The sequence below is a fragment of the Lissotriton vulgaris genome, chromosome 4_1 (assembly GCF_964263255.1).
Source record: "Lissotriton vulgaris chromosome 4_1, aLisVul1.2, whole genome shotgun sequence".
Lineage (NCBI taxonomy): Eukaryota > Metazoa > Chordata > Amphibia > Caudata > Salamandridae > Lissotriton > Lissotriton vulgaris.
The window spans coordinates 1,807,237,887-1,807,256,024 of NC_141691.1; the positions used below are offsets into that span (position 1 = coordinate 1,807,237,887).

The 18,138-nt window shown below is 44.7% G+C and overlaps 1 protein-coding gene across 1 annotated transcript in view; it reads left to right on the forward strand.

The window, feature by feature from the left end:
- The window catches only part of LOC147724585 (fibrocystin-L-like), a 505,554-nt gene that overhangs the window by 348,357 nt on the left and 139,059 nt on the right, over nt 1-18,138 (forward strand). Inside the window, exons 60-62 of the mRNA XM_086918064.1 lie at nt 3,282-3,411; nt 5,894-6,067; nt 6,905-7,008. Coding sequence (XP_086774190.1) covers nt 3,282-3,411; nt 5,894-6,067; nt 6,905-7,008 — 408 coding nt within the window. The remainder of the gene's footprint in view (nt 1-3,281; nt 3,412-5,893; nt 6,068-6,904; nt 7,009-18,138) is intronic.

Genomic DNA, 18,138 nt, shown 5'->3' on the forward strand with positions numbered 1-18,138 from the left:
TGTAGGTAACACTCCATACAAATACCCTTGACTGCCCATATAAGGTGAATCCTGAAATAATGTTCATTATCCTGACAGGCCAAGGCAAAAACGACATACATTAGAACACTTCAGGACCTAAAATGCAGGTTAGGTCATACATAAATCATGGCTACTGGGCATACTATACCTTGTCTTGGAAATGCGAGGAAACACAACCTACAGCACAACATAAGGGCCTAAATATGAAGCAATTAGGTAATGAAGAGAAAAAAAGCATCAACATACATCACTAGGATAGAAATCACCAACTCAATTACAGGTCGCCAATACACTTGTGCTCCTATCAGGCATTATATGGTCATTTGTGCACCCCACATGTAGGTTACTTGGCCTCATGTCTACCTACAACAGTGAATATCGTAATTCTCCTCCTTCAAGAAAGTGGGGAGCTGCCATCAATGTCTCACCCTTTACTGTCACAGCCAACAGGTTCTGCTCCCCGCGTGAGGATTGCATCTATAGCGGGCGTGGGAGACCTCCCTTGGTCTGTCCTGCTGCCCGTGTTCAGAATACCCAAAGTTAGCTGCCAGTGAAAGCGCAGTGCAGCTGCCAACACTGTGAGGACCCAGTTCCTCCCTGGCTGCCTGGGCCATCCATGATCTGGGCAAAGACAAACACGCCCACCCTGTCAATGACGATGGATAGACCTCTCTTAGTCCCCCACGGCAGGATATTAATGAGTGCAGCTGCTACAATTTAGCTCCGTGTGAGAGCTGGGCTGTCCGCGAGGTCGCGTCTGACCTCGGAGTCGGCTGCGGTGAAGCCATCTACATGGGAGTGGGTGATCCTGCACTCAGAGCCGTGCTCCAAGGAGCTCCTCATACAAATGAAGGTACATGCTGGATATCCTGACAGGAGAGCTGGCGGCGTCTCCTCCACCGTGGCTCCGGTACGACAATGCTGGCATCTCTCTTCCACTGATTTAGGGCCCTGTGTAGGCCTTGCAGGTATGCCAGCAACACAGGCTGGACTCCTGGGAACGATAGAGCGCTTCACACTCTCTGACTACAAAGCAGAGTGCTCACCATGTGCTGGTGGGACCACAACGCCTGCACCTCTGACTTTCAAGCTGAGCACAAGTTCTCGTGGAGAGAAGAGCACTTCCGATTGGGTGGCAAGGCTCTCTGTTAGGAAGAGCGTTTCTCCTCGGGTGCTCCAGCAGCCACAGGATTATGATGGCTGGACTCACGAGTCCCAAGGCTGGGTCCTGAATTTCTGCAGTCCCACAGGGGTAGGGGGAGAGCCAACAAGCCCCTGGAGAGCACTGGGGTATCAAGCAAAGTAAGCAGGCATGCAGGGAAGCACAATCTAGCCAGATGCAAGGTGGCATCCCCTTGTGCAGCCCAGCATTCAGCAGGTAGCAGACCAGTCCAGCAAAGTAAGCAGTCCAAATGGTGGTTCCTCCTGGCAGCACAGCACTCCCTTGGTGCAATATGAAGAGACAGCAGCATCTGGTTTGAAGTCCCACACACTGTCTAAAATCATGGGGTCACAGCCCCTGTACTTAAACCCACAAAGTCTTTGCTCTGGGGGCACTTCAAACAATTTTAGAAGTGCACAACTCTCTCATTCAATCCCCAGTCCTGGCTCCAAAGACACTACAGGAGGGCGGGGACAGCATTATGAAAGGCAGGCACAGCCCTATCGAGGTGCAGGTGATAACTCCTCCTAACACTCCAAATGCAGACCAGGTCTATTCAGCCTGGCTATGAGTCACCCAAGGAAGGCAGGGCACATCACAACCCCCCTTTAGACTGTCTAGTGTGAATGTGCATCCCCAGCACCTGTCAGTTTAAGCCAGCCGGTGTATACACAACCAGGCAGGGCACAAAGAGTCGTACGCACACAGAACTGCCCACTTCTAAAAGTGGAATTTCTAAAATTGTAATAAAAAATCTGCTTTCACCAATAAGCAGGATTTATCACCACTATACCAAACATGGCCATGCTACCACTTTCATGTCAGAAATTACCACTGAAGCACATATCAGGGAATTTCCAATGCAAACCTATGAGAGGAGCAGCCTCACAACAGTGAGAAGCCAAATAGGCTGTTTGTCACTACCAGGTCATCCCACACAACAAAGGCACATGTCCCACCTTTTTCCTGCACAGCACACTGCCCACAGGGCTACCTAGGGCCTAGCTTAGGGGTGACCTATATGCAGGAGCGGCCCGTGGAGGGAAGTCCGAGGGGTGGTGGGGCAGGGGAGGGGAAGCATGGTGGGTAGTAGCTTTGGAATACAGGCGAACAGAGGTAAGTAAACAAACAAATGAACAAAATGAATTTTATTGCGCGCACTGCATTGCCAAATGTGATGCAGTGAGTGCAACGGAATTAGTTTTATTTATTTATTTGTTTACTTACCTCCGTTCGGCTCTATTCTGTAGTTTACTACCTGCCACCCTGCCCCTCCCCCGCCGCCCCCACCACCCCCACCGCCCCGCGGAACTCCCTCCACAGGCCACTACTGCCTATATGCCTATTTGTAGTAAAAGGGGAGTTTCAGACTTGGCAAACACTTTAAATGCCACTTCACTGCGGCAGTAAACTGCGCACACCAGGCCTGGTGCGGCAGAGGCCTGAGACAGATTTGAAAGGATATTACTGTGGGTGGCGCAAGCATTTTTTTTACAGCCCCTTGGTATATAGGATACCACAATACAAGGGACTTACAGGTAAATTAAATATGCCAAACCTTTGTAGAGCAATCTTACCAAGTTACAGGAGAGAGCAAGTGCACTTTATCACTGATCTGCAGTGGTAAAGTGCCCAGAGTCATAAAACCAATAAAAACAGGCAAGAAAAAATACAGGAGGAAGGCAAAAAGTTCTGGGATAACCCTGCAAAACTGCCTGCCAACATGCAGAAATGTGCAAACTCAGATTTGCTCATGCTGCTTTACAGTCAATGCATTTTTATAATTGATCATTGGAAAACAAGCCATTGGCCTTTGGGCAAGTTGTTCTGACTAGCAAAAGCATTGCATGTGTGGAAATTCATATCTGCTTCACGTATCAAAACAAATCTTCATATTTGTTCAGTGCACATTCAGTTGCATAAGTTGTGCTTGCGTATTGCAAATGTTTGTGGAATCTGCTAAGTTTTTTAAAAACTTATATGGAGTTAGGAGTAATTCAAATGCCAGATAGACACATATAGGAATGTCCTTTTCGAATAAGATATCAAACTTCAAGTACATCTGTTTTTCAAATCTGATTGTAAAATGTTTCCCCAGGTGGGAGAGGACATTCTGATCACCACCACCAGCTATGATGCTTGGCAGACAGAAACTAGAAGGATTGTTACTGTCTCACCCGACAGAAGAATCCTCACTCTAAATCAGTCTCTTTCTTTCGGCCACATTGGTAAGTGCCAACCACTGTAATGTATTTGTGTAGCTACTAGCTTGAGATTTAATGTAAGGCTTTGTACAAGTAGTCATGGTTGCATAGATTGCAGAAAAGTTTTGCAAAATTGAAAAGTCTTGTTTTACGCAGACCTGGGTGGAGTTTGCTGAGTTCCGTTGCTATGCGTAACTCCGTGAAGTGACCAAAAAAACTTAAAGTTGGCAACTGCGAGCGGGATTTCACGCACAGGCCTTTTAAGACCCATCGCCAGCATCCTTAGTAGGACAGGGCGAGCGCACATTATAAGCCAATCCTTTCTACAAGCCATGAATTCATATTAATATCATCTACTGGTGTTCATACAATTTTGAATTTCATTGTAATTTTTACTAATGACCTCTTTGTGTTGAAACATTAAAAAACATGTCATTTTGTTTAGCTAGACACTAGTTAAAAATAATACCAACAATTTATTCATTTAAGTAGGTAGGCACTTTACTGAAAGATGGTGGTAAGCATTTTTCCTCGTACCTGTAGGGCTGTTACATGTAGTGCAGCCATCTACTGTGGTCTGGGCCACACACTTGTACAGCCGGTTAGATCTGTGTGAGTGGGTATCTCGAGGTGGTCACAAGTTGCACTAGCACCCATTCTAATTAGCTCATGAGGTGGCATCAAGGTAGTGAGTGGTTGGTAGTGCATAGCTGCTGATGCACAGGTTTTACTATTGAATGAGTCAACACTCACTGCCTGTATTTCTGCCCCTGTACCACAAAAGAATTCGCCTGCTGAAATATGCTGAAATGTCCATACTACCAAAGGGGGCATTATTTAGTTCTGTAACACCTATACGTGTCACATAAAACAGCATTAAATCGTAGCATGGTACACACAGTACAATCACGGAATTCATGTTGTAATGTTAATTGTTAAACGTAGGACTGGGTTTTGTATATACATTTATTGTGTATAGTCCCAAGTAGCTGTGTGGCTTACACGTTTTGAAAGACATGAGATATAAAATGAGCATAAAGGTGATATTTCCACCAACCCTCACCAGGTGTATTTTGTTTTCTGAAACAGGAAAGATTGACTAGGGTATTAGACATGAATAGGGCATTTGGCAGTCCCCAAAATAATATCCAACTCATAAAAAACAATTTAACTAGAATAATGCGTTGCGTACAGGTAAACAATACACTGAGAAAATACCAACCAGATCATCAGCAACAATCATGACGTAAAACCACAGTATTGGTGGTGGCTGCTGAGTAAGCATTTGACCTTTTAGTCAGAACTATCCACAAATACATACTTGGAAGTTTATTTTATTTTGACACTTTTCTGTATTTCCTTTCATGTGCAGTAAATGCGATACTCATCATGTTCTCACCGAAAAAGGAAACAAGTTGTACAATAGGTATACACAGCAGTGAAAGCGTCTAATGAAGTGACGGCAGTGTAGTTCTGTGCCAAGGAGTGAACCTGCTCTCAATGGAGAGGATTAGCTGCAGTGTCTTAGCTAAAATATAATTTAAGGAAAAGGGCTTTCAGTGCAGTTTAGAAAGCAAGGGAACATGTTGTCAATGAAAGCGATTGGCTGGAATGTCTTAATGTTGAAGGAGGGTTTTCAGTTCCACTTTGAAGGTCGCCGGGAGGTGGTGCTTGGAGGTAGTGAGTTTCAAATTCTGGTTGCGCTCCCTGAGAAAGACTGTGCCAGCAATAGTTACTTTTTAAATGTTGGGGGTCTAGTAACAATGCTTTGGCGTTTTGCGATGGTCTAGAACCTCCTGAAAGTTTGAATGTGTCAGCCATGTAATAGGGAGCGGATGTGTGTAGGGCCTTTGGGTGATGCAAGCGGTCTCTAATACAGGCCTGGCCTCAATGGGCAACCAACAGAGAGGGACCAGCATAGATGTGATAAGGTCATTCCCTTTGGACCGGTAGATAAAGTGTGCTGCAGAGGGTAGGGTCGATTTCAGGGAGGTGAGCTGGGAGACCAGCCAAGAGAGACTGATAATAATTGTTCAGGAGAGCGCCGATGTGTGAGCAACAGATTTCAGATCTTGCTCTGGAATGTAGTGGTGGATTCCCCCTACAAGACACCTTTCATAGAGATGATTGCTATTGATTCTTTTCAACCTAGCTTGCTGGGAGATGTAGAATGTGATATTGCTTCTTTTTGCTGTAAGAACTAAAGGTAGAAAAATGCATAAGACGACCCTGTCTATTTTGTGAATAAAATGCAAATACTCCAATAATAAAACAAACCTTGAACCTTAGTCCTTAGATCAAAAATTCCCAAATGTCTATGATGAAGTGGTAATGCACTCTATTTTAATTCTTTCCTCTGATTGTTTTTTAAATATTGTATTCTTATTCTAATACATTAAAATGATGATGCTTTGGAGTAATGAGTGAATCACTGAACCTGATCTTTCATCAAAGTAGGCAATCTATCAATATTTTCAAACAAAATCTACAATTCCTCTTCTTCCAGCTGAAACTCACCAGGTGCCGGATACCAATGTCAGCTACACTCTAGCTGCAGATGTGGGCCTGCTCAGCAGAAACATCAAAATAATCGGTCAAGATTATCCCGCGTGGTACAAGGAGTCCTTCGGCGCCCGCGTGCTGGTCAGCAGGTTTACAATTAACAACTATGAATATCGAGGTAATAAAACATTTGCTATTCTCTACTTATAGCGTTTTCTACCATTTCCTGGTATAGTCGACATACAGCCTTTGTTCTGATAAAGTTGCTGATAGACTGTGGTGAAATGAATTCGTCATATAATGTGACAAATGTGGGCTTTATTCAGTTCTTTAAACAAGGACCCTAGAACTTTAAGCGTTCTCCATCTTTCAAACATCTTCCAATGGGATAATGAAGAACTCCTTGCAGAGGAGGGAATGTACATTCATCAGGAATCTTGCAAAGGTGTAGGGACAAATGCTCACAGAAAAAACAAATATACAGTCTCCTTTGAACGCAGGCAACACATGCAGGATTCCATGCACGTAAGGAACCCACAAACATGTGTGCAGATTGTCTTGCAGTGCAAATATTCTCAGATAAAGTAAGATATGATCAACTGACGTATAGGCGCACAACCACACCTGTGCATTGGCAAATTACCTTTGATGTTGTGTGCCACCGTCCGCCTGTCTTGTATTTTCAGTCAACTGCGCGCGATGTTTTGGAATTTTTAAGCCACTGCTGGTGTTAACCAATATTACATATTCCTGTATCGATATTATTACATTTATGAGTGCCTATTTATATAGCTGTGCTTTTATAGAGTAAATACCATCGATTAGAAAATTCAAGATACTCACTCATAAATTGATGCATAGGAAGTTTGGGAATTATATGCATTTGCCCAAGTTTGACTGTAATGAAGGTCAGACGTTCTATGAATCTTCGTACGACACTTTTTGGTTTACTTCCATTCTGAATGTGGCCATAATTTTTAGACCGTTGCTAAAGCTGTTCTCTCTCTCCCCTTAGGAAGCGCACGGATCAGCAATGTTGAATTTTACCACAGCGGCCAGGAGGGCTACAGGGATGATTATGATCCCAGATATTCACTCGCCTTCCTCAACTTAGACGAGGTGTGACACAGTATTATTTCTTATACATCTTTTATTTCGAAAGCTGCATTTTGATTAGAATCATGTTCTGTTCCTAACTATTAAACCTTTGCTTACAGTTTGGTGTAGAGGAAATGGGCCCGAATACAAACACACTGGGGGAGCTGTCCACATGCTAAGTGTTGTGCTGTGGGAGACAGTGACACTGGAGCTTTGGCTTTTGCTCAGTCGCAGTGCATTGTGGTTCTAAGGCCACATTAACCCTCTATCTTCTGCATCTAGTCAAAGGATGCCTCTAAATACCAAACATCATCTTCTATTCACAATACTGAGTTGTGATGCACTCAGTGCTTACTTTGTAAAAGAGTAAGCGCCAGGGCCCTCGTCAGGAGTAAACCCAGCTTGCACCACTCAGTGCCACTTCCGTCGCTGCCAATGACAGTACTTACAAAACTAGCCGTCCCACAGCTACAAGTATAACAATTCAGAGTGTTTGAGGCCCCCAAAGCTGTGAAGAATGCCTTGGGAGGCAGGTATTAGTTGTTTTAATGTCTATTCACTTAATAAACAACTGCTGTTGTGGTCCTCTCTATATTAAACAATAGCGCCACCATGTGCTAGCTGTCATAAGTCTTGGTGTTGTCAATTAAGTGCCATTGCGGAGCACCGGAAACCACCAGCTCAAATTAAGCACTGCACTCCTCACTTTTGTTAGAGAATTTATGTAATAATTAGTAACAAGGGAAATTAATTCCAGTATTAATGAGTGCCTTCTGTTGAAACTAAGCCCATTCACCTACAAACTGCTTTCGCTGCCGTAGACAAGAACACACTGACGTCACATCATGACGGGAAACATCCTTTACAACGCAACCATTACATCTCACTACACTTACAACGCAGTCAATACATCGCAACATCCTTTACAACGCATGTCACTACAACGCAGGCATTACAATGCATACTGTTAGAACCGGGGTCTCTAGTTGGCAGGGGTATGCACCCTAGTCCAAGTTAGGACCACCGCTTCCGACCTGGTAGCTTGGCGCAGAGCAGCAAAGGCGTAACTTCAGAGGCAATGTGTAAAGTATTTGTGCAACACACCAACTGTTCCCAGTAAAACACGCACAAAAGAAAAAGACACTACACCAATGAAGTATAAAAATATAAATATCTTTATCTCAGTTTCCGTCAAGATCAATCATCAAATAAATGCAGTTGCAGGCAAGATCAATAATAAAAGTGAAGCCAGTTGCATATAAGGGAGGTAACGTTATCCCTATCTAGAAATTGCGCAAGATAACAATAGGAATAGTAAGGCTCCACAGGTGTATATATATGATCAAAAGGGGTCAGTGTAATGTCTTTGGAAAGTGGATGACGGTATTCTTCATTAAAGGAAAGTCAGTTACTCGGGTGCAATAAGTTGTCTCCTGTTCGCAGTCATTAGGAATTTGTACTGCCTTGGTAGTGCAGTTCTTTGAATTCAGGGCAACCCAGAACTGGAATCTGCCTGGGCTCCCACTAGGGACAATGGTAATGTGAGCCTTCTACATGTGGTGATCAGACAGAGGCTGCAAAGAGCACTCCAAACGGGGCCCGCAACTGCCAGTATTCTCTCCGCCTCTAGTCCCCAGTCTCTTAATTGCAGTCCCCGATTTCCTTTAAAAGTGGTGCTCATTAATGGCACGCCTCACGCGCTTCGGAGGTGCCGCACTACTCAAGCAATGGTAAAGTCCCCGCTGCTAACATTGCAGCTCATGAGTTAAATATGCCCCGATGCGGGCCGGCCCCATTACTTTCTTGAGGTAGTCCAGATCCTCCTGCCACCAGCAGTCCCGCCGACCCCCAAGCCCGCCCGATCAGCACATTAACAGCAGTGTGGGCGCGTGTTTACCTGGGAAGGCTAGTCTCGGGCTGCAGTCTGCTTCGGGATGATCCTCCGTCCACAGCTTCTCCCTTCATGTCGTGGGCGCCACCCAAGGGGAGAGTCGCTGTCGTCTCCTGGGGTCCAATGCGGCTTCCCTTGCTGACGGGAAGCCGCCGTCCTGCTGGGCAGCACCTTGCTGGAGAAGTCTCTGGTTGCTGGGCACCGGCGCCCAATCCCAGTGCAGGGCGGTCTTGACGTCACCGGGGGATTCCTGTCCGGACTTTTCCAGGTTCCCGGGCCGGCAGCGATGAATTTGGCCAGCAGCGCTTCCCTTCCTAGCGCTTTGGTTTACGGGCACACAGCGCACTCAGGCTCCTCACCGTGGCAATCAAAGGTGATCACGAGGGAGGCACCCCACGTAGATCCCGGGCTGGCGGTGGTGACCTCAAAGCCAAATGCTGGCCTCGCTTGGCTCAGGTCCGCGGCGGTGATTAGGGAACAGATTTGAATCTGGTTCACTAGCGTGCAAGCGCCCACGCTCAGTTAAGATTTTAAATATTGCGCTCCTGTCAGAACACCAAATGCGACCTCCCCAGGAACAGACGCTAGTCCCCAATACCCCCTGACCAAACACAGGAGACAGAGATTGAAACACTAATCTCCCGAATTCAATCAGAAGGGAAAGGGGAAGTGGAAGACAAACAAGAGAGACTTCAATGGTGATGGTATCAACCAGACTCGTCTTTCTTCGGTTATTCTCTTCTGGCAATACCTGTAACAATGACAATAATGTAACTCTATTCTCAAACTATAAGATTCAGACTCTAATTATTCTTTAGATATTACTCTCATTACCTTTTTCACCAATGACTTTGCCCCACTCTATGTTTGCCTGAGCTTTTCTTTCATAAGTTGTAAGAGCTTCAGCTCCCGCTCAAGAACTGAAGAATGCAGTTGGAAAAAGGTTCTTTCTCGCTTTCGTGACTGGAAGGTTGAAATTATAAGTTCGATTCTCACGAAAGGTTGAGCAGTCTTAAATTGAACACCAAGTCTATATGTGCATCAGTGCACTTAATTCCTTGAGGCTAGAGGATTAGAAAAGTCTCTTGACAGTTGAAACTCAGTCACTGAAAACCTCACAGAATGATGAGGTGACGCAGTATTCAATTATAAACTGAAAGTCTTACTTGGTTCTGAAGATTGGAAACCTTCTCTTCACAGAAGGCGTTCCTCCAAATGATTAAGCATATTTCATATCCTCGACTTCGCACTATCTCCAGTACTTGACAAATACAGTTCTCTGACGACCAAAGGACTCTGAAGATGAATTCGTGAAAAGAACAAATTACCACAAAACTCGAGTGTAACTCTAGAAATAGTTCTGAATACTTTCCTGGACAAAACTGCTCTGAAACTCTGAAGGTGCGCACTAGAATTCAGGCGCGCTGAGGAAACGCTGCTCTCTCCGTCGATCTATTCAGTTCAAGTGCGCAGTTACCTGGGCGCGCATGCGCCAACTCGATGTTACTGATCTCGCGCTCTGGAAGACTAGAGCGAGAACCTTTGTCTTCTCGCCGTGGCATAGCTGGCGCAACTGAAGACAGATTCAAAACCCTGAGAATGGATTTCAGAGTGGTCTTCCAGGTAGGTCCTTGACGTAACCAGTGTGGATATTTATTAAATGATCTCTGGTTCAGGCATTTTCGTTTCTTGACCTTGCCGACAGTGGGACTATGCAGCGGGGTCATGACAGTACTCCCCACCAAAAGGCGTCCCTTCAGTCTTGGCTTGTTTGGATTTGACTGATGAAACTCTCGCACAAGTCTAGGAGCATGAACATTGTCAAACGGCTCCCAAGAGTTCTCTTCAGAGCCAAAACCCTTCCAACTGATCAAATAATGCAATTTACCTTTTCTGATTTGAGAATCTAAAATTTTATGTACCTCAAACTCATCTACAGAATCTACTTCTATAGGTTTAGGTGTGGATTGATTCTTAAGTGCTGTGGACTCTTCTTTATCAAAGATACGTGGAAGACTGGGCGAACCTTCAAATATGATGGCAAGTGTATTTTAACTGAGACTGGGTTGATCATTTTTTCTACCTTAAAGGGTCCGATAAATCTGGGTTGAAACTTGCGGTTTTCTTTTAGCCTAAGGTGTTTGGTGGATAGCCAAACCTGGTCTCCTGTTCTGAAGGGGGAATTTTTTCTTCTCTTCTTATCAGCCTGTGCCTTATAACTGTTCTTGGCTTTTTCGAGATTTTCTTTGGCTTGACTCAGGGAATCCTGCATCTTTTCTACAAAACCCTCAACTGCTGGAACTGGAGCCTCTTCCCTACTTAGAATAAAACTAGGATGTCTACCATAGTTCAAGTAAAAGGGGGAAAACCCGGTGGAGGAGTGTTGAGCATTATTGTAGGCAAATTCAGCTGACCAAACTAGATCTGACCATCCTCCCTCCTGATTCATCAAATAAAGTCGCAAATATTGTTCTAACTCTTGATTGACTCTCTCGGTTTGTCCATCAGTTTCTGGGTGGAAACTGGTCGAGAAACGAGCGTCTATTCCCAATCTTTTGGTGAAGGCCTTCCAAAAGTGGGAAACAAATTGTGAACCTCGATCTGTGACTATGACTTGAGGAATTCCATGCAGTCTGACAATATGCTGAGTAAATATTTGAGCCAACTGAGGAGCTGAAGGGATACCTTTTAGGGCGACAAAATGGGCCATTTTAGAAAAAGTGTCCACCATCACTAATATCGTATTCAACCCTTGACTCATTGGGAGATCTACAATAAGGTCCATGGACACCGTATGCCATGGATGAGGGGGGGTTGGTAAGGGCATTAACTGTCCCAAAGGTGCCCTTCGATCAGCTTTGCCTCTCAAGCATCGCTCGCAGGTGGTAACATACTGTCGTATCTGTGATCTCATTTCCGGCCACCAAAAATTTCTTTCAATTAACTCTGTGGTTTTCTGGATTCCCTTGTGACCAGCTAAGGCTCCATCATGACAAAACTTCAAAGCCTTTTCCTGTAACTCCTTCGTAGGAAGATAGAGGCTATTCAGATGATAAGGCAATCCTTTTCGAATATCTCTATTGGAGTCTTCTTTGGACCACATCTCCATTTCATCTGTAGATAACGCCTTCTGTATCTCTTCGGTGAAATCTGTTGTAATGGAGATAGCAACAATTTTCTCCTCCGGAATGATTGATTGATCTTTTGGATTAACATCTCTGGAATTAGAGTCAATTCTGGAAAGCGCATCTGCTTTTACATTACTGGTACCTGGTCTGAAAGTGATAACAAAGTTGTAATCCGCGAAGAACAGAGACCAACGAAGCTGACGTGCTGTCAATGTCTTTGCTGACTTTAAAAATTGCAGATTACGGTGATCTGTGTAGACAGTAACCTTGTGAGCTGCACCAAGTAAATAATGTCTCCACTCAAGAAAGGCCGCCTTAACAGCTAACAATTCTTTGTCCGAGATGGAATAGTTACATTCAGGAGGAGTCAATTTCCGAGAGTAATAAGCCACGGGGTGCAACTGACCTGTAGACGGATGGCGTTGAGATAAAATCCCTCCTATGGCAACATCTGAGGCGTCAGCCTCCACAAAAAATGGTTCTTCAGGCCTGGGATGCAATAGAATGGGAGCCTGAGTGAAGGATCTCTTTAAAAATTGGAAGGCTGGTTCCGCTTTCTCATCCCACTCAAACTTAACTCCTTTTCTCAATAAGCGTGTAATGGGGCTAACCTTATGAGAAAAGTCTGGAATGAATCTCCGATAAAAATTGGAGAAACCAATAAAACTCTGAATTTCTTTCACACTTGAAGGGGAAGGCCAGTCTTGCACTGCCTTGACCTTGGACACATCCATGCTGACTCCTTTGGGAGATAATACAAATCCAAGGAACTCCACTTCTTCCACATGGAAGGCACATTTCTCCAGTTTTACAAAGAGATGATTTTCAAGTAGTCGAACAAGAATTGATCTGACATGGGAAATGTGTTCATGAACATTTTTGGAAAAAATTAATATGTCGTCAATGTAGACCACAGCTATTCTGTCCAGAAATTCTCGTAGGATGTCATTCACAAAATGTTGAAAAGCTGCTGGGGCATTACATAAACCGTATGGCATCACCTGATACTCAAATAATCCATGTCGAGTTCGAAAAGCGGTTTTCCATTCATCCCCAGCAGCAACTCTGATTAAATGATATGCTCCACGCAAGTCTAATTTGGTGTAGATTTTGGCATCTTTTACTTGGTCCAGGAGCACAGAAATAAGTGGGAGAGGATATCTATTTTTAACTGTCACCTGATTGAGCGCTCTATAATCAATACAGGTTCTCAATTCACCATTCTTCTTTGGAATGAAAAATAAGGGTGAAGAGACAGGCAACTTGGATGGCCGAATGAATCCATTCTCTAAATATTGCTCCAGATATGTCTTTAAGTACTTGTTCTCATCTTCTGTCAATGCGTAGATGCGACTACACGGAAGCACGGCTCCCGGTTCAATTTCTATCTTGCAATCATACGGGCGATGAGGAGGAAGTTTTTCCGCCTCTCTCTTATCAAAAACTGCAGATAAATCCCGGTATTCCGCTGGGATCTCTTGGGTTTCAATTGAACAAATCAAAGCTGGATGATCGGCCAATTTTCGTGCTGGGGAGTCATCTTCTACCGAGGGGAATTCAGAAAAACAATTCTCCTTGCAAAAAATGGAGTCCATATCCACTGTTCTCTTCTCCCAATCAATGCGTGGATTGTGCTCCGTTAACCACGGAAGACCCAATATAAGCTGAAATTGAGGAGCATCGATAAGGTTAAAAATTAAGGTTTCAGTGTGACCCCTCAACCCAGTTAATTGAATCTTCTCAGTTTCATGAGTGATTGGGCCAGATGATAAATTTGTTCCGTCCACTGCTCTCACCGGCTCTACAACTTTCTTCCGAATGAATTGAATCCCAATCCGTTGAGCATACTTAATGTCACAAAAATTGCCCGTTGCCCCCGAGTCAATCATCACAGTGACTTCACTAATCTTGGAATTCCGAAACTCGATGGTAAATGAAACTACTAAATGAGGAGCAGAGGATTGAAGAGTATTAACAATCTGTTAAGAATTAGAAGCTGACTTTGGTTCTGCTTCCACCTGTGCAGCTCCGACTACAGGTGAAGCCGATCTTTTACCTGCTGCGACATCTTTGGCCTCTTTGGACAGTCTTTGACATAGTGGCCCGATAATCCACAGTATAAACACAATTGCCCGGCTCTTCTTCTTTCTTTTTCTTCTTTGGATAAAGGCCCCCTGATAGATCCAATTTGCATGGGCTCCTCTGACTGAGAACTTTCGTTGACCCTTTGACTCTCAGTTTTCATGCGATCGAATCGAGGTGGAGGAAGACGAAAATCTCTTCTCTTTTCACTCTTCCGCTCGTTGAGCCTATGATCCATTTGTAAAACTAAATCAATAAGCTCGGAAACTTCTGTGGGTCTTTTTGGAATCTGCGCTAGAGCGTCCTTGAGTTCATCTTTTAACCCTCGATAAAAGATGGCAGCTCTCTTCGCTTCCGGCCATTGAGTCTCCACAATCAATTTATTGAATTGGGCTAAATATGCCACCAAGTCTCTATTGCCTTGTTTTAGATCGAGTAATTCGTTATCTGTAGCTTGTGACGCTGAACGTCTATCGAAGATTCTCAGAAACTCCACTTTAAATTCCTCAAACTTGTACAAAATGGGGTCGTCCTTAGTAACTAGAGACATGGACCACGCAGCTGCGTCACCAGTCAGATACGACAGAATGAAAGCCACCTTTGATTGATCCTTAGCAAAAATTACGGGCCTGCACAAAAAATGTAAGGAACATTGTGTGAGAAAGATTTGGGCTTTCTGGGGGTCCCCGCTAAATCTCTCAGGAGAGGCTAATGGAATGATGGGCGAAACTGCATGAATTACTTGAGTTGAGATATCTGAGGGTGATGAGCTACTAATTTGACTTGTCGATGACTTAAAACTTGGACCTGCATCTAACAACTCATCTAATCTTAATTTTATTTGCAAATTTTCTTGACTAGTTCTTTCTATCTCTGACCTGAGGTTCTTATTGTCTTCCAATGAATTATTTAATTGTTTTTGCATACTATCAAGGACTGTGGCCAAAGCCTTGACATCTAAACCTTCAGCCATGTCTGCTCGGGGAGAGGTCTGTACACCTCAGAAAGAGGCCTCTGGGCACTTCAATCTGTCAGAACACCAAATGCGACCTCCCCAGGAACAGACGCTAGTCCCCAATACCCCCTGACCAAACACAGGAGACAGAGATTGAAACACTAATCTCCCGAATTCAATCAGAAGGGAAAGGGGAAGTGGAAGACAAACAAGAGAGACTTCAATGGTGATGGTATCAACCAGACTCGTCTTTCTTCGGTTATTCTCTTCTGGCAATACCTGTAACAATGACAATAATGTAACTCTATTCTCAAACTATAAGATTCAGACTCTAATTATTCTTTAGATATTACTCTCATTACCTTTTTCACCAATGACTTTGCCCCACTCTATGTTTGCCTGAGCTTTTCTTTGATCAGTTGTAAGAGCTTCAGCTCCCGCTCAAGAACTGAAGAATGCAGTTGGAAAAAGGTTCTTTCTCGCTTTCGTGACTGGAAGGTTGAAATTATAAGTTCGATTCTCACGAAAGGTTGAGCAGTCTTAAATTGAACACCAAGTCTATATGTGCATCAGTGCACTTAATTCCTTGAGGCTAGAGGATTAGAAAAGTCTCTTGACAGTTGAAACTCAGTCACTGAAAACCTCACAGAATGATGAGGTGACGCAGTATTCAATTATAAACTGAAAGTCTTACTTGGTTCTGAAGATTGGAAACCTTCTCTTCACAGAAGGCGTTCCTCCAAATGATTAAGCATATTTCATAACCTCGACTTCGCACTATCTCCAGTACTTGACAAATACAGTTCTCTGACGACCAAAGGACTCTGAAGATGAATTCGTGAAAAGAACAAATTACCACAAAACTCGAGTGTAACTCTAGAAATAGTTCTGAATACTTTCCTGGACAAAACTGCTCTGAAACTCTGAAGGTGCGCACTAGAATTCAGGCGCGCTGAGGAAACGCTGCTCTCTCCGTCGATCTATTCAGTTGAAGTGCGCAGTTACCTGGGCGCGCATGCGCCAACTCGATGTTACTGATCTCGCGCTCTGGAAGACTAGAGCGAGAACCTTTGTCTTCTCGCCGTGGCATAGCTGGCGCAACTGAAGACAGATTCAAAACCCTGAGAATGGATTTCAGAGTGGTCTTCCAGGTAGGTCCTTGACGTAACCAGTGTGGATATTTATTAAATGATCTCTGGTTCAGGCATTTTCGTTTCTTGACGTTGCCGACAGTGGGACTATGCAGCGGGGTCATGACAGCTCCACTCGGGCCAGCGCCGGTGATTTTGGGGGTGTTAAATGGAATGGTTCTCCTCGCCCAGTGCTGCAAGGGCAGTTTTTAAAGGGGAAACAATGTTGGTGTCCTGAAGAATTCCCCATGAAGCAGTTCTTAAAGCACAGAACTCACAAGGGGAGAAACTTCCATATAGGCACGCGGTGATCTTGATGAATTCCCCACTGGGCAGGAGAACAGTCAGTAGTACGTTGTGGAGACACTGTGGAGATGTTGCTTCGGTCTCCTCTTGGCAGGGTCAGATCAGCAGGCAGTAGGTCAGCTCAGCACCCACAGGGCAGCAGTTCCTAGGAACAGTCAGCTCCAGCAGAGTGGCAATCCTCCTGGCGCAGCAGTCTGTACTCCAGCAGAGTTTTGTCGTGGTCCACCAGTGTAACAAAAATGTGAGGCCAGGACCCTCCCTTATATATTCTACAGACCAGTGGCTAGAAAGTGGTGGAAGTCTCTGGAAGAGTCCAGGGAGTTCTGATATGGTCCTGCCTTCCCTGACCTGGCTGTCACAGTGACGAGAGACAGGCCATTAAGGCTACAGTGGGCAGCCCATCCCAGGGAAGAAGGTGTGAATCACCACTCCCACCTCCCAACCCAGGCAGCTATCAGTATGTAGAGGGGAGGGGGAGGCTACAGTGCCCAATCTAAGTGTAGGCAGGAAAAAGTCCACTTTCAAAAAGTGGGATCCCTAACATAGCAGAGCCCAAACCCCATATATCATTGGAAATGGTTCCCCGCCCCGAGTCCATCTAGACCAAACATGACAGACTTATTAGCTCACAGTCAAAAATTATCCCATAAGGGGGGTTCCCAATGCTACCCTAAGGAGAGTTAAGCCTTACTGCAGTAGCAGGGGCTTGTGGCAGATATGCCAGCATCACAAGGTTTTAGGGAAGAGCACCGGCACCTCAGCACTGTTTAGCAGTGGTGAGGCTCCCAGAGTCCTAAGTCCAACAAAAAGGTACAGTGAAAATGGGAGGCGCAAGGGCAAAAAGGTAGGGGAAGACCACCCTAAGGCTGACAGGTCCAACACATATGCATACCATTACAATGCATACCATTACAATGCATAGTACCCCTACACTATCCAACACTTACCCTTCTGTTGCACCCCCTGGAGTTAGAATAGTAATTTTTACCCCTACATTATCCAACACTTACCCTACTGTTGCACCCCCTGGAGTTAGAATAGTAATTTCTACCCCTCTACTATCCAATACTTACCTTACATGCAATGTAATGGTATGCATTGTAATGGTTGGTATGCGTTATAAAGGTGTAATGCGATGTAATGGAATGCGTTGTAAAAGTAGTTTCTAAAAATGTGATGTAATGTCATGCGATGTAATGGAGTGCATTGTAAAGGATGTTGCGATGTAAAAACTGTGTTGTAAAGGCATGCGTTGTAAATGTAGGCATTGTAACGTCATACATTCCATAACGACTACTGATTCTGGTCACACTGTGATGACTCATTGTGTGCACTGTGTGTATTAGTAATACAATTCATCCAGTTTAGCCTCTTCCATGCTCATGACGAGCTCAGCTCATCATGAGTCACGTTGCCGCTGTGCTCATGATGAGCTGAGCTCGTCATGACACGCGCGGCGCTCACACGTGGGGATAATTCCTCCGTTGTGCTGAGCGTTCTATTAAAACGGGCATGGTCATGATGAGCTCAGCTCATCATGAGCACAGCGCCACCGTGCTGCGTGACAAGCTGAGCTCGTCACGAGCACCGCGGTGCTGTGCGCGCCCCCCTCCTTCAGCACAGCGGGGGAATTAGCCCCGCAGGGAAGGGGTTAGAGTA